The sequence below is a fragment of the Amblyraja radiata genome, chromosome 24 (genome assembly GCF_010909765.2).
Source record: "Amblyraja radiata isolate CabotCenter1 chromosome 24, sAmbRad1.1.pri, whole genome shotgun sequence".
NCBI lineage: Eukaryota > Metazoa > Chordata > Chondrichthyes > Rajiformes > Rajidae > Amblyraja > Amblyraja radiata.
In genome coordinates, this window is record NC_045979.1 from 35,193,888 (window position 1) to 35,216,842 (window position 22,955).

Below are 22,955 nucleotides of genomic sequence, written 5' to 3' on the forward strand. Positions count from 1 at the left end.
ATAAATATGAATGATTAAAATGCATCGATATTTCCTTGCAATTCATTTTTGCATACTGCACTTTCTTTCAAAGGAGAATAGCTAGTTTAATTACGGCTTATTAATTAATTTTAAGTTCAATCAAAATCTGCAACTCTTCCCCTGAAAGTTCATAAATTTGAATTAGAATATTTAAAATAAATTTTTATTTTCGTACATATATTACATGTATTTGTCACATACAATGTAAAATCGCTACAAACATTTGACACATTTTCTTTGCTTTAAATTCAGTTATCAAAAAATAGGAAGACATTAATACATTTTTGGTCATATAAACGAGCAGTGCTCATGCAGTTTGAGATAAAGTCAGAAGCATTTCATCACTGACAAAGTCCTGAACAACACTATTACCTTGCAACCCCAGCATCGGCCTTTACAGTAACAGTGTTTATGATAAAAAGGGAAAGCTTGAATCAAAGTTTATCTATTGTTTGTCAAGCTGGAAGAGTTACATTCATGTTCAAATCACAAGGTGACCATAAACTGCAATGCTCTGTAACAAACTCCCCAGAGTAACAAACTATATTAGGCAAAATGAGGACGGCTTGTGTTTGCCAACCTTATCAAGGCAAATGCTACTCTAATATGACGCCATTGTTCAGTGCACTCCAAAAAAATAATGCTACACAGTCTGACCTCATCAATCTTTTCACACCTACAATAACCCATCTTTAAAGGAATTCATCATTTCAAATGAAGCATAGCTACAAAACAACCAATAGCTTTTAATCCACGTCACTATTTTGTCACTCTACCCATTTTTTTCTATTATACCCGCTACAAATGTTGACAGACCTATTTCCAAAGATTAGTTTTGCAGCAATATTTTACTAGGAAATTGAAAATAATTTTACAGAGTATCTCAAATTGTGCCTTTGATTACTAAAATAATTCTTAAATGTCACCAAAGACTGCAGACGTCAGGGGATATTGTACAATTGACGTACAACAGATCTTTTAGTATTACCTCTCTCTCTCACTTAAGTTTGGGAAGGGCTGGGAGAGGGAGAGAAGTCTCAGTGAATAATGCACATTTTGGCTGAATAATGTGCATGCAAGTGGGAATGTCAAAGATCACAAATTAATAAGCAATCCTTTTAAATACCGAAGTGCAAGGTCATCCCACAAATACCACAACATTTTATTCAAAATACTTAATGGGAGAGCATAAAAGGCATGATGGAAAACATCAGCAGCATTGAATTGTCCAAATTCACTAATACCAACTCACGCTCATATAGCTCGGTCTTTAACAATATATTCAGACTCTGAATTTTTTTTTTTAAATTTGCAGATTTTCTGAAATGTCCAAACAATATCTATCCTTTGGAATTATGGTGCAAAGCGAAATTTCAGTGCTCTCTATCTTTCAGTGCTGTTTATAAGATGATATACCGATTTCCACCGATACTGATGCCACCAGGCAGACCAGTACAATTAGTCACACTTCCTAACAATTGAAAAATCACATTTTAAGTGCATTGGGTAATTACATTGAGATAAGCTGCCATAAACCATGGGATTGAGATGCTTCTTGCTTGAAGCAGCACTGGCATTTATAATTATACAAAAATGAATCCAGCTCAGTTGCAAACAAACACGCCTCAGAGAAAGTGAACAGATTTGAAAGTGACTCAATGTGCAGGATTTTACCATGTCCATCACGTAGTTAAAGGAAACCAGTTTTCTAACCACTATTGGACTATATGAAAAATGGACTCAATTAAATGTATTGCCTCATTACACAGTGGTAATAAAAGCTGGTGATAACATTTTAATCAAGTGGCTTGATTAAATCAAGATTTATCAAGTTTCCATGCCGCATATCAGATGTATATCTGCAAAGTCTTGTCCTATTTTAGTTAAAGTAACACATGAAGGTGTGGAAACATGAAACACTCAATCTGTACTGTAGGAAATGGGGATAGTAGAGAATGTTCATTTGCTTTGTACAAAATCCCAGAGGTATTGGCACAATTATATTGATTTGCATAATGTGAATAGCCATTCACCATTTAAACGCAAAACCTTTTAGCAGTTTTTTTTTTCTCTTTCCCGAACATGGATCGATCACCGAAGGCAGGAGTTCAAACCATAATTAAAATTTTCTAACAGGAGCAATTCTTTCATTAATAATACCGTCTGAGACAATACCTTTGGCAATGCCTGCCGGTGATGCAAACAAGAATTATTCCAATTTTACATCTAAAATAATGTCAACAGGAAACTTTGAACTGAACATCTGGTAGAATTAGTCCACTAAGCAACTCAAAACTCATGTCAAGTCAGTAAAAAAAGTAGTCGGCGTTATGTTGGTTGAATGTTCAGAACTCCTTTGGTAACAAAGAGCAAACCAACTGCACTGGGAGTCTTGCAAGTAACAAATCCTCACTGATGTCGGACATGGATAGATTTTTCAACAGCACCCAGAATTCCAATGTTTTTCACTGGTCGGCACATTCTTAAGTTCAATGTAGTCCCCTTGGCTCTGTGTCAGAGTTCCCAAATTTGACATCAAGCACTTTACCAATAGACTGCAACACCAAATGGAATTTCACGTTATTGTTAAAAGTCACACTCACATCAACATAATAGCATGCAAACTTATGTTTGATTTAGTTTAGAGGTACAGCACAGAAAGAGGCCCTTCGCTCCCCCCACCCCCGAGTCTTCGCCAACCAGTTATCCCAGGACACTAGCACTATTCTACACACACTTGGGATGATTCAGTTTTTACCGAAGCCAATTAATCTACAAACCTGTATGTCTTATGGAATATGGGAGGAAACCCGAGCATCCCGGAGAAATGCCACGTGGTGAAAGGGAGAGCATACAAACACCACACGGACAGCGCCCGTAGTCAGGATTGAACCTCTATAAGATCCCCCATCATCCTCCTGCGCTCCATGTAATAGAGACCCATCCCACTCAACCTCTCCCTATAGCTCACACCCGCTAGTCCTGGCAACATCCTCGTAAATCCTTTCTGAACCCTTTCAAGCATGACAATATCTTTCCTATAACACGGTGCCCAGAACTCTACGCAATATTCTAAATGCGGTCTCACCAACGTCTTATACAACTGCAACATGACCTCCCAACTTCTATACTCAATCCTCTGACTGATGAAGGCCAAAATGCCAAAAGCCTTTTTGACCACCTTATCTACCTGCAACTCGACCTTCAAGGAACCATGCACCTGTACTCCTAGATCCCTCTGCTCTACAACACTACCCAGAGGCCTACCACTCATCAGTTAGAGTGCAGTCCTGACCTCCCATCTACCTCATTGGGGACTTTTGAACTATCTTTAATCGGACTTTAATGTTATTTCTTGCTCTAAATGTTGTACCCATTATCCATTACCTGTACACTGTGGAAGGCTTGATGGGATCCATATATAGTCTTTCTTCGACTGGGATAGCATGCAACCAAAAGCTTTTCACTGTATACGTGACAATAACAAACTAAACTAAATTACCTCATGGCTTGAGCAACATTCTTGTTTTGTTTCACGGAAGTTTCAAACCAACCGACAAAATGGTTCTCTTTACTGAAGATATTTATCTCATTTCTGGTGATGGCCCATTCTGATAGGTCACACTGTTTCGAAGAGGAAACAAAAATAAGTTCCATATACAAATTCCATATAAAATACAAATTCAATATACAATTCCATATAAAATTGCACCCAGAGGAATTACATATAAAATAGGGCGGCACGGTGGTGCAGCGGTAGAGTTGCTGCCTCACAGCGCCAGGAGACCCGGGTTCGATCCCAACTACGGAGTTTGTACATTCTCCCTGTGGACCGCGTGGGTTTCCTCAGAGATCTTCGGTTTCCTCCCACACTAGTAGGTTAATTTGCATGGTGTGAATGTGAAATTGTCCCTAGTGTGTGTAGGATACTGTTAATGTGCGGGGATCGTTGGTTGCTGCGGACTCGGTGGGCCGAAGGGCCTGTTTCCGCGCTGTATCTCTAAACTAAACAAAAACTGCAGTTTTGTGCATTTTTAAACACACATAATGACTATAATTCATGTGTAAAATAACTATCGTCAAAGGGAAAAGTAGTCAAGAACAAAGTGACGGTTTAATTTGCTGATGGTTAAAATACCTATATACAGAGACTGGGAAGGGACAAGTGTAATAAATTCAGTCCCAAAAGTCAAAACCAAAACTCAATTTACCCTGCCTGCAAATCTAAATGCAATTTGACTTTGCTGTATATTTAAAAACCTACCCTGGAAACATTTAAATTGTTGGCAATTTCAGTGCTTATGCTATTTACAATATTAGTCAATGATGAGGAGTTCCTCTCAGTGCAGGTAGCGCCATCTGCTGGTTAATTTTTCACAAACCTTCTGCAAACCATCATTGGATTCTTGCCTAGAACACAAAGTGCTGGAGTAGGGCACCGCAACTGCTGCTGCCTCACAGCGCTGGAGTCCCCAGTTCAATCCTGACCTTGGTTGCTGTCTATGTGAAGTTCGCAGGTTCTCCCTGTAGCCGTGTGGGTTTCCTCTGGGATCTGCTGTTTCCTCCCACATCCCAAATACGCGAGGGTTTGTAGGTTAATTGCCCCCTAGTGTGTAGGGAGTGGATGCGAAAGTGGGATAACATAGAACTAGGGTGGACGGGTGATCAATGGTCAGCATGAATTCTGTGGGCCAATGAGCCAGTTTCCATGCTGTATCGCTAAACCAAACTAACGCAGTGAGTCAGGCAGCATCTCTGATGTACATGAATAGGCGATGTTTTGGGTGGGGACTCTTGTGTTATCATGGCTACTCTCCTTGCGCTGATGTCCACACCATATCTGCCCGTCCAGATAAGGTTGGAGACCTTCTCCCAAACTTCTGAGTGCTGCGCCACTGCTCGGAGGAGCATTACATGAACATAGAAACATAGAAAATAGGTGCAGGAGTAGGCCATTCGGCCCTTCGAGCCTGCACCACCATTCAATATGATCATGGCAGATCAACCATCTCAGTATCCTGTACCAGCCTTCTCTCCATACCCTCTGATCCCTTAGCCACAAGGGCCATATCTAACTCCCTCTTAAATATAGCCAATGAACTGGCCTCAACTACTTTCTGTGGCAGAGAATTCCACAGATTCACCACTCTCTGGGTGACATTTTTTTTTATCATCTCTAAAAGATTTCCCCCTTATCCTTAAACTGTGACCCCTTGTTCTGGACTTCCCCAACATCGGGAACAATCTTCCTGCATCTAGCCTGTCCAACTCCTTAAGAATTTTGTAAGTTTCATTAAGATCCCCCCTCAATCTTCTAGATTCTAGCGAGTACAAGCCGAGTCTATCCAGTCTTTCTTCATATGAAAGTCCTGCCATCCCAGGAATCAGTCTGGTGAACCTTCTGAACAATATATCCCTTTGCCATCTGATAGTTGAGCGAAGAATCCCATTCTCACTTCAACCTAAAACTAACAAGCGATGAACTTGAATTTCATCACTGAGAGCAAAGGGGTCTCCAATACTGTTAGTTAGCAAAGTATACAGGGTGCAACAAAACAGTCTATTAAACCATTTTATTTAGGATGTGAGTGCCTTGTGCGGCAAATGAGCATAAAAACAAGTGCTGGAGTAACTCAGCGGGTCAGACAGCATCTCTGGAGAAAAAGATGGGTGATGTACCAGGTCAGTTCCCTTCTGCAGACAAATTCTAAAAGCAGTTGGTTGATTAGAATAAACCATAAAACTAAATATGGAGCAGAATTAGAGGCAGGACCAAAAGGGACTCACTAAAACATTGTTTAACAAGATAACTCTGATTCCAGCATGTTGCATAAGTTTCCATCTGTTACTCGGTTACTGATAAAGCTTTTAAGAAGGAACTGCAGATGCTGGAAAATCGAAGGTACACAAAAATGCTGGAGAAACTCAGCGGGTGCAGCAGCATCTATGGAGCGAAGGAAATAGGCAACGTTTCGGGCCGAAACGTTGCCTATTTCCTTCATTCCATAGATGCTGCTGCACCCGCTGAGTTTCTCCAGCATTTTTGTCTACCTACTGATAAAGCTTGTTGCTTTGTCAAGTATATCTTTGTTAATTTATTTCAAAAATCCAATCGAAAATTTCTGATGTCTAAATAGCTTCAAGAGCAGTTGACCAGATCAATCACATCAAATAAAACACTCAGCTGAGTGCAGGAATGAATGGAAATGAATGTGCAAGAAAGTGATGAAGGTTAATTAGAAACACAAATCTGTACACATTGGAAAAGGTGCCATTGAAAATGTTTTAATGTTGAACCTGGATGATTGCCAAAAGCAGACTAATGGCTCTTGGGTGAATAATCTCCAATTAAAGGATAAGAAAACCACTCATGATATTATAGTTCAGCATTTAAACAACACTTTCTTTTAACATTATACGGTGGTGCAGTGGTGCAGCAGTTGAGCTGCTGCCATACAGCGCCAGAGAACCGGGTTCAATCCTGACCACGGGTGTTGTCTGTACAGGGTATGTACATTTTCCCTGTGACCGCGTGGATATTCTCAGGGTACGCCGGCTTCCTCTCATACTCCAAAGTCTGACAGGCTTGTAGGCTAATTGGCTTTGATAATATTGTAAATTGTCCCTGATGGTAGTAGTCGACGCGGACTCAGTGAGCCCAAGGGCCTATTTCCACATTGTTTCTCTAAAGTCTAAAGTTGAATGATTGTGGCAGAACATGACACAGATTCTTTAAATTGAAATACACACATTAACAGGTTATTTAATATTTAATTTAAAGTGGTGGTTTCCACACAATCCCATTGGGGGACAGAGGGTGGTTCCAAAGATTCTAGGGGATTCATGAGGATTTAATAAGTAATTTAGTTAGAAAGTAAAAAAAAAAAAGATGAAACACTTTCAACAGTGTTAACTCCCCCAGCCAAAGGGCTGCTGCATAGTTTGCAGAGCATAAATCATCTAAAAAGCTTGCAGAGCACTGTTTTAAAGGCCTGGAGAACAAGCAGAAAGCTCAAGCTTTAATGAACAAGACATCAATGTTCTCTCTGCTCTGACATTTGTGGAATATCCTATTTTAGTTTAGAGATACAGCACGGAAACAGGCCCTTCGGCCCACCAAGTCTGTGCCGATCAATGATCCCCGCACACTAACACCATCCTACACATGCTACGGACAACTTACACTTTGACCGAAGTCAATTAACCTACAAACCTGTACATCTTTGGAGTGTGGGAGGAAACCGGAGCACCCGGAGAAAACCCACTCAGGTTACGGGGAGAACGTACAAACTCCGTACAGACAAGCACCCATAGTCAGGAACAAACCCGGGTCTCTGGCACCCTTGCATCCTATCTGATGGTAGAACTTAAAAATCAACTGTATCTGATTTAGGAGTAGTATGCTCAGATGTAACAAGTGCTCTATAGTGTACGGAAGATGGATTCTACTATTCTACTAAGTATTCTACTATGATTCTACTAAGTATAATAACAGAAATCTGAGAGAAATTTGACTTTTTGTATGCATGATTGTTGAATCTTTGCTACTGTCAGCATGACAGTGCAGATCGGGGAGATATCGAGACAGGACAAATGAAAGGAAGGATGTTATGATTTCATTAATACTCATTGCAAGAAAAACAATTACTGATTGCATTTTAGTCCAAATTGTTTGCAAGCCTCTTTAATGTCAACATAGTTTATATTACTTAATCATAAGATCAGAACATTTGTGTAGCTACACTATTAGGAACAAAATAACTCACAACCACCACCACCACAGATGTTTAGACTGATGAGATATTTTTTATAATTTTACTTTATATTTACAACACGAAGGTTAGAAGAGCACAATGGGGCAGCGGTAGAGTTGCTGCCTTTCAGCACCAGAGATCTGGTTCGATCCTGACTATCGGTGCTGTCTGTATGGAGTTTGCATGTTCTCCCTGTGACCGTGTGTGTTTTCTCCGGGTGCTCCGGTTTCCTCCCACACTCCAAAGACGTGCAGCTTTGTAGGTTAATTGGCTTTGATAACATTGTCCATATTGCGTAGGATAGTGTTAGTGTACGGGGTGATCGCTGGTTGCCCCGGACTCAGTGGGCCAAAGGGCCTGTGTCTACGCTGTATGTCTAAAGTCTAAAGTAAAGTCTAAAGCTAAGCACACTTGGCTACAGGGTTATTATGCATGAGAATGGTCAATATAAATCTTCTAAAGATACAAATGCGGCAGCAAATACTTCAGATCACCTTATTTGCCAAGAGAACACATGGCACTGGGCTTCCGTCCACCAAAGCAATTTTGCTGTCTAAATCGTGCTTCCACTTGAGGCAGCTGTGGAAGGTTGTTATATCCGTCACATCGAACATGATGATGCACGCCCCAGCATCTCTGTAATATAACCTAGTCATCGACGTAAATCGCTCTTGCCCTAAGAACACATTAATTATTTATTCACTGAACAGTTTATTTACAATCGTCTCTACATCTACAAAATTGATGACAGAATTTTACCCGGTGATGATTCAGTTGATAAAAAAAATGCAGGAAATTTATGTACTCATTTTTTTTGCACCAATCCACTTCTAAGAACGTGCTTAGGCACAATTTTATGGTAGGATTAGAGAACCTCTACAACTCATCCATTCTGTTACTAATTGTAATGGATACCAAATTGGAAAAATATTCAGTTGTCAAATATTAAACCTTTATCGACCTAGAGATAAAATGTTCAAGAAGGAACTGCAGATGCTGGAAAATCGAAGGTAGACAAAGATGCTGGAGAAACTCAGCGGGTGCGGCAGAAGGATTTTGGCCCGAAACGTTGCCTATATCTTTCGCTAGATAGATGCTGCTGCACCCGCTGAGTTTCTCCAGCATTTTTGTCTACCTTAGAGGGTGGAGGATACAAGGAATGAACTGCCAGAGGAGGTATTGTTTAAGAAAGATCTGCAGATGCTGGTAAATCGAAGGTAGCCACAAAATGCTAGAGTAATTCAGCGGGGGAGGCAGCATCTATGGAGAGAAGCAATTGCCGATGTTTCGGGTCGAGACTCTTCTTCTGCCAGAGGAGGCAGATGAGGCAGGTACAATAAGCATTTAAAAGACTCTTGCACAGGTACATGGATAGGAGAGGTTTAGAGAGATGTGAGCCAAATGCAGGCAAATGGGACCAGCTTAGATGGGGAAGAATGGTTGGGATTGAGATGTTGGACCAAAGGACCTCTTTCCACATTGTATAACTCTAGACTATTAATCCGTTACCCTATTTCACAGAGAGGCTTTTCAGTCGGGGTAGAATTATTTTTCCTTGCCACAACATTCAGAGTGAAATTCTACAATTCAATTTTTCAATTATGTTATCCATGCTGCAGAGCAGAATTGTTTAATTATTATTTTTTTTAATAGCCCTGCTCGCTCAATAATGCTTAATTAATAGTCTTTCTTCCATCATGACTGATGACTACAAAACATCCAGTTCCATTTGGAATTTCCCAATTAATGAATGTTTCCACGCTGTATCACTCTATGACTCTATAATGGAGGCATGCAGCAAGACCTGGACATCATTTAAGTTGGCTGAAAAATGAAAAGTAAAATTTGCACTATACAAATGTCAAATATTAACCATCTCCAATAACATAATTCACAGCAAGTCTCCTTGGGATTCAGTGGCATAACCATGTAGCTTCAAGGTTTCAGTGGGTCACCTAATAAATGCGGGCTGATTACATACATTAGGGTAAATGAACAGGTCAAAGGCTGACTGTACTGTAGTAACTTGCCTCAACTTCCCAAACCTTTCCATCATGCACATGGCAGAAATTGGGAAAGTTGTGGAATATCATCCAAATTCAGTGCAGTTCATAAGTGATAGGAGCAGAATTTATGCCATATGGCCCATGAAGTTTACTCCGCCATTCAATCATGGCTAAAGGGCCTGTCCCACTATACGAGGTAATTCAAAAGTTCTCCCGAGTTTCCCCTGATTCGAACTCGGAGAATTACGGTAATAGCTGCTCGTAGGTACTCAGGGTTCTCGTGGACATTTTTCAACACGTTGAAAAAACTTCACGAGCTTACCGCGTTTCCCGAGTACTTGCCGTTAGCGTTACGAGCCGCTAAGAGACGTCATGAGCTCCGACGTACCCGCTACGTACATTCTACGTACTTACCACGAGTTTGTTTTTTTTTAAATTCGGGAGAGCTCTTGGGTAAACTCGTATAGTGGGACAGGCTCTTAATCTATCTTCTCCTCTTAACCCCATTCTCCTGCCTTCTCCTCATAACCCCCGACGCCTGTACTAATCAAGAATAAATCTATATCTGCCTTAAAAATACCCAATTACTTGGTCTCCACAGCCTTCTGTGGCAATGAGTCCCACAATTGCAACAATCGAGGTTCTCACCATCAACACCAAAGCAGCTGGCCGAGTGGAACCCCATCGACTATTCTTCATGCATCATGTGATTGGCAGGGATGGTGGAAAGTTCCATTGTAGCATTGGCAAGAAAGTTGATGAGGATTTGAGGGGAAAGAATCCCACTTCTCTGCAGCCACAATTTTTTTCCTGTCAACATCCTCACCAACTTTCTTTCCAATGCTACAATTGAAAATATGGGTCAGATGACTATCCACGTCAAGACCAGCAGGCCTTTTTGAAGTTGGGTCCCGACCTGAAACATCACCTATCTATCTTCTCCAGAGATGTTACCTGACCTGCCTAGCATTTTTGTGTCCTTTGGCCTTTTTGAGAACTCCACTTTATCAATTATTACCCTATGCAGAATCTCAAGTACATCTTTTGCAGAGGCTCCAGCAGTCTCTCATCTTCCCTGCTGAAGAATGATATACAAAATGATATACAGTACCAGACTTGGCTCCATCTCCTTTTGTGGTCTCTGACTAATTCCAATTCCTCCCCTACATCACATTTCCTATTCACGTGCCCACTAAATATTTTTAGATATCCTTTTTGTGCGTGTTACCAGCCTTCTCGCATGATCCCTAGTATTTCCTTCTTTTAACTTCTCAGAACTTCCTGTAATCAGATGTTTTTTTCTGTCTTGTTACGATCCTGTCATGTGAATCTGTCATATATTCTTTCTTCTCTGCTTCATTTTACTTGTTTATTTTTTTTTTAATCCAAGTTGTTCCAGCTTTAATTTCCATAACTTACTCTCTAATGGGAATGCACCCACATTGTAGCTGAATCTTTAAAGATGTCGTTATTCACGTAGAGATTTTATTCCATCCCAATTTACTGAAGCCGGATCATCCGATTGAAATGAGTACTTCTCCAGTTGATTAGTCTTACCTTGGAGTGTTCCTGTTTAAGAAAGAACTGCAGGTGCTGGAATAATCTAAGGTAGACAAAAATACTGGAGAAACTCAGCGGGTGAGGCAGTATGCTACCTTGGAGTGTTCCTTATCCATTTCCACATCTATTTGGAACCTCACGATATGACATAAATCAAGTACAAGGATCATGGGGTGGCACAGAGGCGCAGCGGTAGAGCTACTGCCTTACTGCACCAGAGATCAGAGTTCGATCCTGACTACGGGTGTTGTCTGTACAGAGTTTGTACGCACTCCCTGTGACAGTCTGCGTTTTCTCCGGTTTCCTCCCACACTCCGAAGACGTACAGGTTTCTAGGTTAATTGGCTTCAGTGAAGATAGTAAATTGTCCCCAGTGTGTAGGATAGTGCTAGTGTGCAGATAATGCTGGTCGGCACGGACTCGGTGGGTCGAAAGGTCTGTTTTCATGCTGTATCTCTGAACTGAACACACATTGATAATGCATGCACTTAACTTGGTTCATTTCTCAGAATAGAATTCAGGGATGCCACCATTTCTTTGGGCCACAAATGCTTTAATCAAGTTGTTCTACATGTTCTTCAGAAATCCCTTCCCCTCTTAGTTCCTCATGCATGCTATCCCAGTTTTTATTTGAATCGTTAAAGTAATTTATTTACACTACTCTATGGCTTCATATGTTTTCCATAAGTGAAGAGTTGAGAACAATTGCCCTTCTATAATTAAAATTAATCTAAACTCAGCAATATGGGAGACAGAATAGGTCTGATACAGGACCTCACAATAGAGGTAAAAAATTCCATGACAAAGGTTAACTATACATCTAAAAGGGAATTATTCGTTAATTAAAAGAAACGACTTTAAATGTTTGACGTCAGTGAAAATTGCTTGTAATATTGTATATTTTACACAAATTCCAGGCAGCTGGCCTGCATGGAACTTCCATTAAATAAATACAAACTTCAAAAAAGTACTCCTTTTAAGTTTTATTTGTTTTTTTAACATTAATTTGAAACCAAATATAATTGCCACTGAGAGCAGCTATGCAAGGATACCAGCAGGTGACTTGTTTCACTTGGTATATCTCCTCAAAACAATTTCCAAAATAAATTGTGGGATATTCAATGTGCACGATTTTATAAAGAGCATAACCTATTGACATACTAAAGCGTAACTCAGCGGGACTGCAGAAGTCACAATCAGAAGAAGGGTCTTGAACCTCAACGTCACCCATTCCTTCTCTCCAGAGATGCTGCCTGTCCCACTGAGTTACTCCAGCATTTTGTGTCCATCTTCGGTGTAAACCAGCATCTGAAGTTCCTTCCCACACATTATTGACATAGTAACATTCGATCAGGAAATCATTTCCATATGTAATAATTGAGTAACAACAACCCATTTGAAATATTTCTGGTTCAGAAACTGAAGTTGGCACTTACCTGCTATGTCCCAAAGCTGAAGCCGAACGGCCTCCGTGTCAGACCACTGTAAAGTTTTCAGAGCAAAGTCCACTGAAATCAATGAACAAAGTATAGTTATCAGTGTTTGTGAAGAGAAAACAAAAGATCTTTACAACAACATTCAATGATTTAGCCAGGATAAAATTAGGATTGCATCTGAACATCATTAGTTATTGTCTATTGAACAACAAAACACTCAGCCGAGAGAATTATTGATCCCCAATGAAGATCTTCCTCGAATCAGATATTTGTTGGCAATGCATTTTGCAAAATAATGCAGGATGTTGGAAATCTGAAAGTAAAACAAAGTGCAGGATATCTTCAGGTCAGGCAGCATCTGTGAAGATCGATGACCTATCAACCGACAGCTCCTTGGATAAAGGAAATAATCCACATTTTCCAGGGACTCTGGGTGTATCTTTATTGTCAGAGGGCAGTGCCAAACAATGGCAGTTTGATAGAGACCTTACTTTGCAGAAGTGCACGGTCTACCCTCAAGTCAACAGGCAAATAATGGGCTGAAGCTCAGAATAAATGTAAAGCCTGTTCACACCGGCAGTAGGGCGCTTGGAAATTTTAATCGATTCACTTTTCAGGATGCAGGCACCACTGGCAAGGCAGTATATGTGACCTATATTTAGTTCCCCCCCCCCCCTCCCCTCCCCCTCCCCAAATATCATGGTTTGCTGGATCACTTCAGATGGGTCTGAAGTCACAGAGGCCAGACCAGGCAAGAATTGCAGATGTCCTCTCTCAAAGTAGGTTAGAAAACCAGTCGTGTATTCTGATAACTTTCTAGCCATAGTGTTTAAGAAGGAACTGCAGATGCTGGAAAATCGAAGGTAGACAAAAGTGCTGGAGAAACTCAGCGGGTGCAGCAGCATCTATGGAGCGAAGGAAATAGGCAATGTTTCGGGCCGAAACGTTGCCCATTTCCTTCGCTCCATAGATGCTGCTGCACCCGTTGAGTTTCTCCAGCACTTTTGTCTAACTTTGTAGCCATCACTGCAGACTGTTGAAATTCGAGATTATAAAGCAAATGTAAATTTCATCATCGGATTTAAACTTCGAAAGTTCTCTGTGTTATTCCAGGGTTCTAGATTACTACTGTGGGGCGGCACGGTGGCGCAGCGATAGAGTTGCTGCCTTCTTCTTAGGCCCCCTTCGGTCATGGGCCTCAAGACCCATCTCTTCACCGCTGCCTATCCTTAGCCCCACGTCCCCCTCCCTTTTCATCTGTGCACTAATTGCCTCATATTGTGTTTTGAATTGTATTCTGTCTTTACTTTGTGTACTAGTCATGTCTCTACTATTTATTTCATTCCCCTTACATGTTTTTCGTCTACCTGCTACATTTTTGTAAGGTGTCCTTGAGACTCTTGAAAGGCGCCCATAAATAAAATGTATTATTATTATTATTATTAAATGTATTTCCACACGAGAAATTGCGCATGGGAAATGATGGGGTGGATTTCTCTCTTTAGCAGACAGACAGACAGACAGATGGAGATAAATTGACTGGGTAAAACAAGGGAGATATTAAAGATAGACACAAAATGCTGGAGTAGCTCAGCGGGACAGGCATCATCTCTGGAGAGAAGGAATGGGTGACATTTTGGGTCGAGACACTTCTTCAGACCCGAAACATTACCCATTCCTTCTCTCAGAGGTGCTGCCTGTCCTGCTGAGTTATTCCAGCATTTTGTGTCTATCGTCGGTGTAAACTGGCATCCGCAGTTCCTTCCTACACGAGGGAGATATTGATGCAGGATGCTGATGTACACAACAGGAGCCTGCTTCATTCTTCTCCATTAAAGATACGCTAACCTTACCAAAATGCTTGGCATTGCCCATGCTTTGCTTGGAAAGACAAGATAAAATCTACTAATTTATCTATTAAAAGATGAAAGATTAAATAGAAAGATTCCAATGTAAAGTTTCAGATTCATCATGTACCTCAGAAAATACTATGAATCGCAGAGCATGCAAAAATGTCAGAGTAGAGATATTTTACAGCATTGTTCAGGCAATACCAGTGCAATCTACTGCTGATTTTACCAGGTATTATCATTGATAATTCCAGGGCGGCACAGTAGTAGAGCTGCTATCTCACAGTGCCAGAGATTCGGGTTCGATCTGGACCTCGGGTGCTGTCCATGTGGAGTTTGCATGTTCTCCCTGTAACTGTGTGGGTTTCCTCCCGGTGCTCCGGTTTCATCCCACATCCCCAAAGACGTGCGGGTTTGTAGGTTAATTGGCTCTGTACATCGCCCCTAGGGTGTAAGGAGTGGATGAGAAAGTGGGCCTAGTGTAGAATTAGTGTGAAGACAGACACAAAAAGCTGGAGTAACTCAGTGGGTCAGACAGCATCTCTGGAGAAAAGGAATAGGTGACGTTTCGGGTTGAGACCCATCCGGGTGGCGCCGTACAATGGCAGCCTCGCCAACAGCTTGTCTCGTCCTTTTCTATCTTTGTTGTTTTTAGTATGTTGTTAACTGTATGTTAATTGTATCTTTAGCTTTGTATTATGTAGTGGGAAACTTACTGGTTGTGGGAAACTTCTTTTAAATCTCTTTCCTCGACGGAGATGCGATTTTTTCCCCCCGTGTCGTATCTCCATTCACATTTCAGCCTAACATCGAGGAGCAGGCGGCCTCTTGCTGGATCGACTTTGGCAGCACCAACCGTGGGAGCCCGCGGACTTAACATCGTGGAGCTGGCGGTCCCTTTGTCAGGGATCGACCTCGGGAGCTCCAACTGCGGGAGCTTGTGGACTTAACATCGTGGAGCTCGCGGTCCCTTGGTTAGGGGCCGACTTCGGGAGCTCCAAGCCGCAGGAACATCAGGAGCTCCAAACCGCACGAGCTTCGATCGCCCCGATGCGGGAGCTTTGATCGCCCCGACTACGGATTGTTTGACTGTCCCGTCCGCGGGAGAACAAGGAGGAAAGAAGATAAGACATCATTGCCTTCCATTACAGTGAGGTATATGGGCGAGCTGCTGTGGTGGATGTTTATGTTAACTTTTAGGTAAGTGTGTGTCTTGTTGCTTTTTTTCTGGAATGTCTGTATGGCAAATCTAATTGCACTGTACCTTAAATGGTAAACGCGACAACAAAGGACCATTGAACCATTGATCTTAGTCTGAAGACCAGTATCTGCAGTTCCTTCCTACACAGAATTAGTGTGAGCAGGTGATCAATGGTCGGCATGGACTCAGTGTGTCGAAGGACTCGTGTAATATCACTAAACTTTAAATGCTGTTAAAAGTTTTTCCCTTAAATTAAGGAGCAACAATTAAATTTATTATAGGTCAATTCATTATAGCATTTTCATTATAAGTAACTAATGTGCCCATATTTCACATTTAAAGGAGAGCATAAAGACCCTGAGGTTTTCAGTTTCAAAATGCCTCATGTCACTACAATACATGGTCAATATTTTGGTTCATGAACAATAATTCTAGATTGAGTTTAAATAAAGCAAACTAATTATTCAAGAAGCTCTTATGTGGGGCCCTGATCCTTGTTGAACAAAGGTTTCAGCAGAATAAAATTTAAGTAAGCATACTCATCACACATATAATTCTGCTGTTCATGAGAAACAGTACATTTTTATTTGAAAACATATTAATTCCACCGTGGTGGATTATTAGCTGAAGCAGCTTCTGATTTTGTTACTCACTGGACATCCTTGGCAATGAACCCACTCATTTCAAATCAGTTTTACTGTTTTTTTCAAATGTTAAGGTTTTACCCTTTAATTGTAACCAGTCATTTTTATTAGACTTTACAAATCTCATTGTTGCCTTAACCACATCCTCAATCATTGCAACAACTTGGTGTAGTCCATTTTGCTGCCCCACCCCTACCGTAATTGTTGTTCCATACGCTGATACCTTTTATATGCTTATAACTGAATTACATCTCCTATGACAACAAACATTCCAGACAATTACAGTCTCATGGGGGCTCATTAATATTTCCCTACACTTCCTGCAAACCTTATTCCCATTGGTACTTGGAAAACAATGTACAGCTTAAATTAATATTTGAACATTTCCTTTTGCACAGCTCCTCGCCCACATTTTCACAAGTACGGTCATTAGTGCTTTAATTTCAATCACCAGCTGAAACACATATTGTTTCCTTTTAATACACTAAATTATCACAGAAAATGCACCCAAACTTACCGGCACTGATTCTAGACTATACTGCAATATAAATGGTATCATTTACTCCTCCACTTGCCAAGCAAACGATCTGATAATCCCAAAACTGACACTGCTTTAAATTAATAATGGCAATAATGTTTGATATGCTGATGAGGGTTAAAGTAGTGGAGAAATGTTTAAATGTTTTCCTGCTAATATTATAAGGAGTGCAGTGCACAATGAAATCTCAATTTTCGGCAAAAACTCATACTCATTTGGTTTTCACACACTGCATTGAAACCGGCTATTCAGCCCAACCTGAAAGTAACAACACAAATAGATAGTATGGCAACGGCATATCAGTCGGGGCATTGAGTAAAAATGTCAGGAAGTCATGTTGCAGCATTGTAGAACTTTGGTTCGGCTGCTTTTGGGAGTATTGTGTGCTGTTCTGGTCGCCCAATTACAGAAAGGATGGGGAGAGATTGGAGAGGGTGCAGAAGAGGTTTACCAAAAATGCTGCCTGGATTAGAAGGTATATGAGGGGAGGATGGACAAACTGGGATTGTTTTCTCTGGAATGTCAGATGTTAAGGGCAGATCTGATAGAACTGTAAAAATATTACAATAGGCATAGATATGGCAGACAATCATAACATTTTCCCTGGTTGGAAATGTCAAATACTAGAGAGCACAGCAGGGGCGGCACGGTGGAGCAGCGGCAGAGTTGCTGCCTTACAGCGCTTGTAGCACCAGAGACCCGGGTTCAATCCTGACTCCGGGTGCTGACTGTACGGAGTTTGTACGTTCTCCCCGTGACCGCGTGGGTTTTCTCCGAGATCTTTGGTTTCCTCCCACACTTCAAAGACATACAGGTTTGTAGGTTAATTGGCATGGTGTATGTGCAAATTGTCCCTAGTGTGTTTAGGATAGTGTTAATGTGCTGGTCGGCGCAGACTTGATGGGCCGAAGGGCATGTTTCCGCGCTGTATATCTCAACTAAACTAAAGCAAAGGCTTAAGGTGAGAGGGGCAAAGTTTAAAGGAGATGTGGGACAAATTTTATTAATAAAACAAAGATGCTTGGAATGTGTGGTCAGATATGATATGAGTGTTCAAGAGACTTACATCCGTAAGTGGCGGCGCTGTGAAACGGCTGCGGCTCGCCTGCAGTCTGTCTGTTTTTACTTTTTTGTTGTTGTTTTTTTTGTCTAGTTCAGTTAAACCTTTGGTTATTAGGTGGTGTTATGTGTGTGGGGGGGGCTGAAACAGGGCTTTCTGTCTCTCCCTTCGGGGGAATGCGACTTTTTTGTCGTATCCCCCTTCTCTTCCCCCGCCTGAGCTGAGGCCCAATGGCGGAGCTGGCGGCCTCCAACCTGCGACCGACCACGAGGCTCTGGAGGTAGAGCCAGCCAGGACTTACCAACGCGAGGCTGGCCGTCTTCAAGCTGCGTCAACGTTCGGGCAGCGGCACGACTCGGCGCTCTGGTGAGGGCGGACGGCGCGGGGCTGAGACACTCCTGTGTGGGCGGCCCGGCTACCGGCTGGAAGGCGCTCTCCTGTGGGCAGCCCGGCTCTCGGCTGGAATGCGCTCCCATGTGGGCGGCGCGATGCGGGGCTGAGACACTCCCGTGTGGGCGGCCCGGTGCGGGGCTGAGACGCTCCCGTGTGGGCGGCCCGGTGCGGGGCGGAGACGGTGCTCCGGTGGCTGAGGCGGCGTTATGGCGGCGGCGACCTGAATCCGGGGCTCGGCCGCGGGCCAGTGGACGACATCGTCGGGAGCTCGCGGGTCACAGGCTGGTGCCTGTTTTCCGGAGCTCCCGTGGCAACAGCTGCGTCCGCTGGACTGGAGGGCGGCAGCTTCGACCACCCCCGGGCCGCGGAGCTTGAACCGCGGGACTGACTTACCATCGCCCGGTGGGGTATCGCCTCAGCGCAGAGGGAGAATAGGAGGGAAGAGACAGTAACTCTGAGACATTTGCCTCCATCACAGTGAGGAGGTGCTTGGTGAACTCACTGTGGTGGATGTTAATTTGTGTTTATTGTGTGTTGTTATTATTACATGTATGGCTGCTGGCAACAACATTTCGTTCAGACCAAAAGGTCTGAATGACAAATAAAGGATTCAATTCAATTCAATTCAATTTTAAATAGGCACATGGATATGTTCTATGAATGTGGATATGGAAGGATATGGATCACATGCTGACAGAGGAGATAAATTAACTTGAGATCAAGTACAACATGGACATTGTGGGCTAAAGGGCTTGTTCCTGTGCTGTACCGTTCTATGTTCTAACATCTCCGCCAGTGATCACTCCTCCTCATTAATTCCGGTCTATAGCCCTCTCTGCTGCAGCATTTCAAGTAAGAATTTCATTGTTCTATCTGGGACATGTGACAATAAAACACTCTTGACTACTAATCTGGACAAATACTGTCAGGACCCAGTCTGAACCACTCTCCCAGGCAATGTATTCCAAGTATGTATTACTCTCTGGGCGAAGAAGCTCTCCTTTCAAATCTCTTCCGCCTGACCGTAAACCTCATGTCTTCTAGTTTCATCTGATACAAGGAGAGATATCCTGCAGTCTATCCTATCTATTGCCCTCAATTTTATATACCTCAATCCTGTCACTTAACCTCCTCTGCTCCGAGACAGACCTAGCTCCTCTAGTCTCTCCTTATAATTAAACTACTCTATTCCAGGCAATATCCTGCTGGTGTGCATCTCAGGGTCAAGTTATGAAGTGCAGCACGAGAAGTTTAAACTAAAATGTTTTTTCATTAGTGAAGCACAGGAAATTGTTTCACAAAGCAGAGACTTGTACACAAGATTTATTTGGATGATAAGGGCACAAGACAGCCAATGCTGCTTTAATTGAATTGAATTGAATTGAATACCTTTATTGTCATTCAGACCTTACGGTCTGAACAAAATTTCGTGCCTGCAGTCATACATACAATCATACAATAATAAACAACACTAAACACAAATTAACACCACCACAGTGTATCCTCCAAGCACCTCCTCACTGTGGTGGAGGCAAAAATATTAGGGCTGCAGTCTCTTCCCTCCTCTTCTCCCTCTGCGCTGAGGCGATTCCCCACCGGGCGATGGCACAAACAGTCCCGCGGCTCACCGAACCCCGCAAATGGGCCGGCTCAAACACCGCGGCCCGGGGTGGTCGAAGCTGCCGCCCTCCAGTCCAGCGTACGCAGCCGCTGACCCGCGGCTGAACCCAGGACTCAGGTCATAGCCGCCAGAACGCCGTCCCAGCCACCGGAGCACCGTTCCAGCCCCGAGCCGGATCACCCTCACGTGAGTGCCGTTCCTCCCTCGAGCTGGGCCGCTCCGACGGGAGCGCCATTCCACCTCGAGCTGGGCCGCTCCGACGGGAGCGCCATTCCCCCTCGAGCTGGGCCGCTTCGACGGGAGCGCCATTCCACCCTCGGGCTGGGCCGCTCCGACGGGAGCGCCACAGCCCACACGGGAGAGTCTCAGCCCCTCGCCAGGCCGCCCTCACGGGAGCGTCACAGCCCCTCACGGGGGCGCCGTTCCAGCCCCGAGCTGGACCGCCCTCACGGGAGCGAGCCCAGGGCAAGTCCTGACAGGCTGCCTCCGGAGTCTCGAGGTCGCCAGCTCCGCCATTGGGCCTCAGCGCAGACGGAGGCAGAGAAGGGGGATACGACAAAAAAGTCGCATTCCCCCGAAGGGAGAGACAGCAAGCCCTGTTTCAACCCCCAACCCCCCCCCCCCCCCCCCCATAAACACAACCTAAAAACCAAAAACGTAACTAGACAAAACAACAAAAAAACAACACAAAAAAGTAAAGACAAACAGACTGCAGGCGAGCCGCAGCCGTTCACCAGCGCCGCCACTTCCGGAGCTCCTGTTCTTGTAATTTTTCTAAGATGACTGTGAACTATTCAAGAATAATTATGTTCAACTCTATACTCACAATATACACTCCATACAAAGGATACACAAGGTTAACTAGATAATTGTTAATTTTGCTCCATTCCTACTGACCCAGCAATAACCCGAGGAAAGGTCCAGGACATGAGGATGTAATAGCATCTTAAAACGTTTAAGAAACATTTAGACAGGTACATGTATAGGACAGGTTTAGATGAATATGGGCCAAATGCAGACAGGTGGGACGGGGCATGTTGGACGGTGGGGGCAAGTTGGGCCGAAGGGCCTGTTTCCATGCTGTATGACTGGTTCTATAACTCCTCTTGTCTGTTTCTTTTTGCTATTAATCCACATAAAGCAGTAACTTAGAAGGCACAAGAACGGATCCTTTAGCCCACAATGTCTGTGCAGAACATGATACCAAGACCAACTCTTATCTGCCTCCACATAATCCATATGCATATCCATGTGTCTTTCCAAAGTTTGTTAAATTATACATTCATCTCTACCTCAACTTCGTCCCCCAGCAGCATGTTCCAGGCAGTCACCACCCTCTGTGTAGATGCTGCCATATGTCCATAGATGCTGCCTCACCAGCTGAGTTTCTCCAGCATTTTTGTCAACCTTAGATATTTCCAGCAAATGCTGTTCTTTCTTGAACAACCCTCGGTGTAAAAATAACTTGCCCACCCCCACATCTTTAAGCTTTGCCCCTCTCAGCTTATTGCTCTGCCCCCTAGTATTTGAATTTTCAATGGTGGGGAAAAAGGTTCTGACAATAAGCAATCTACATATCCGCAAATCATTTGGATGCGGGAATAAACTGGAGGGCCCTGAAGAAGCCATGGAGAAAATTGCAGACAGCAATCCACCCAACCTCTGACATTAATTGAGCGAGCGTCCCCCAAGCTGAGAGGCAGCAACACAGGCATTAATTCCAAACAAAAAACACTTTCAACTTTTCCCTCCCTTTTCATACAATTATCAATCCAGCAAGATAAATCTATCTTCACCCCACCTCCCACTGCAGATCTCGATCAGCTCAAAAAGGTTACTTTTAACTCCCACAGCAAACTGGTATCCCCAAAGAGATATTGTTCCTCCATCTATGAGATTAGATCTATATCAACTCAATGAAAGACACTGTACGGATGTGCATGACTTGAGAGTTATACAAGTATACACCTCCACTTACCTCCCACGGTGGACTTGTAATGCTTGCTGAAGCTGTCGTTGGTGTAACGATGCACAAGGGAGGTCTTGCCCACCGCACTGTCACCGATCACAAGCACCTTGAACAGGTAGTCCTTGGCCATGATGGTCTGGGGAGTGAACGACAGAGGCTCAGGCTCAATGAGGGAGGCAGACACTGAGGGGCAGGGAGGAAGAGAGGGAAGGAGGGAGGTTATGTAGGTTGGCTGCCGAGGAGGGAGGCTCAAGGATGGAGGGAGATTGGTGCACAGAGGAGGGTGGGCGACTTGCTGAGGGGGGTGGGGTGAATGGAGGGGCAGAGAAGAGAGGGATGGAGCTTTACCGAGCAAGGGAGGTTCACCGAGGCAGGAAGGACCGAGGGGGAGAGGGGAGAGGGGGATTCACTGAGGAAGGAGGGTCACTCGCTGAGGGAGGGAGGAGGGACAGGTGGAGAGGGTACAGAGAACACCCAGTGAGGGGTGAGGGAGTGAGGGAAGGGAAAGCGAGATACTTGCTGAGGAAAGGATGATGGAGGGAAGACAGAGGAAGACACACTGGGGGTAAAAAGACAGTTGCCGAGGGACGAAGACTCACTGAGGGAGATTGGCCGAGGGAGGGAGGACAGAAGTAGGAGGGGAGACTCGTTGAGGGGTGGAGGGAGATCCGCTGAGGGACGAGGACTGACTGAGGGAAGGAGGGAGACTGGCTGAGGGAGGGGAAAAAGGAGGGAAGGAGGAGGGTGACCCTCGGAGGGAGAAGAACTCACTGAGGGAGGAGAGACGGGCTGAGGGCGACCCTCGGTGTGAGGGAGACTGGCTGAGGTAGGAGGTGTCAGTCTCGGCCCCGTGTTCGCCGCCCTCCCGCCCTCCCGCCGGGTCACATGACGCCCCCCAGCGG

General features: G+C 43.7%; 1 protein-coding gene across 2 annotated transcripts; it reads right to left on the bottom strand.

Annotated features, from left to right (window-relative positions):
* Positions 1–261: 261 nt before the first annotated feature.
* rab29 (RAB29, member RAS oncogene family) lies at positions 262–22,955 on the bottom strand. 2 transcript variants are annotated; one of them, XM_033042910.1, is made up of 6 exons: positions 22,825–22,955; positions 22,063–22,189; positions 12,778–12,849; positions 8,270–8,451; positions 3,524–3,645; positions 262–2,576 (listed from the first exon to the last, which is right to left on the bottom strand). In XM_033042910.1, exons 2-6 carry the CDS (start codon positions 22,181–22,183, stop codon positions 2,459–2,461), a joined length of 615 nt encoding a protein of 204 aa, XP_032898801.1. In that variant the 5' UTR covers positions 22,184–22,189; positions 22,825–22,955; the 3' UTR covers positions 262–2,458. The 2 variants fall into 2 exon arrangements, with proteins under 2 accessions (XP_032898801.1, XP_032898802.1); XM_033042911.1 differs by lacking the exon at positions 22,825–22,955 and adding an exon at positions 22,744–22,753.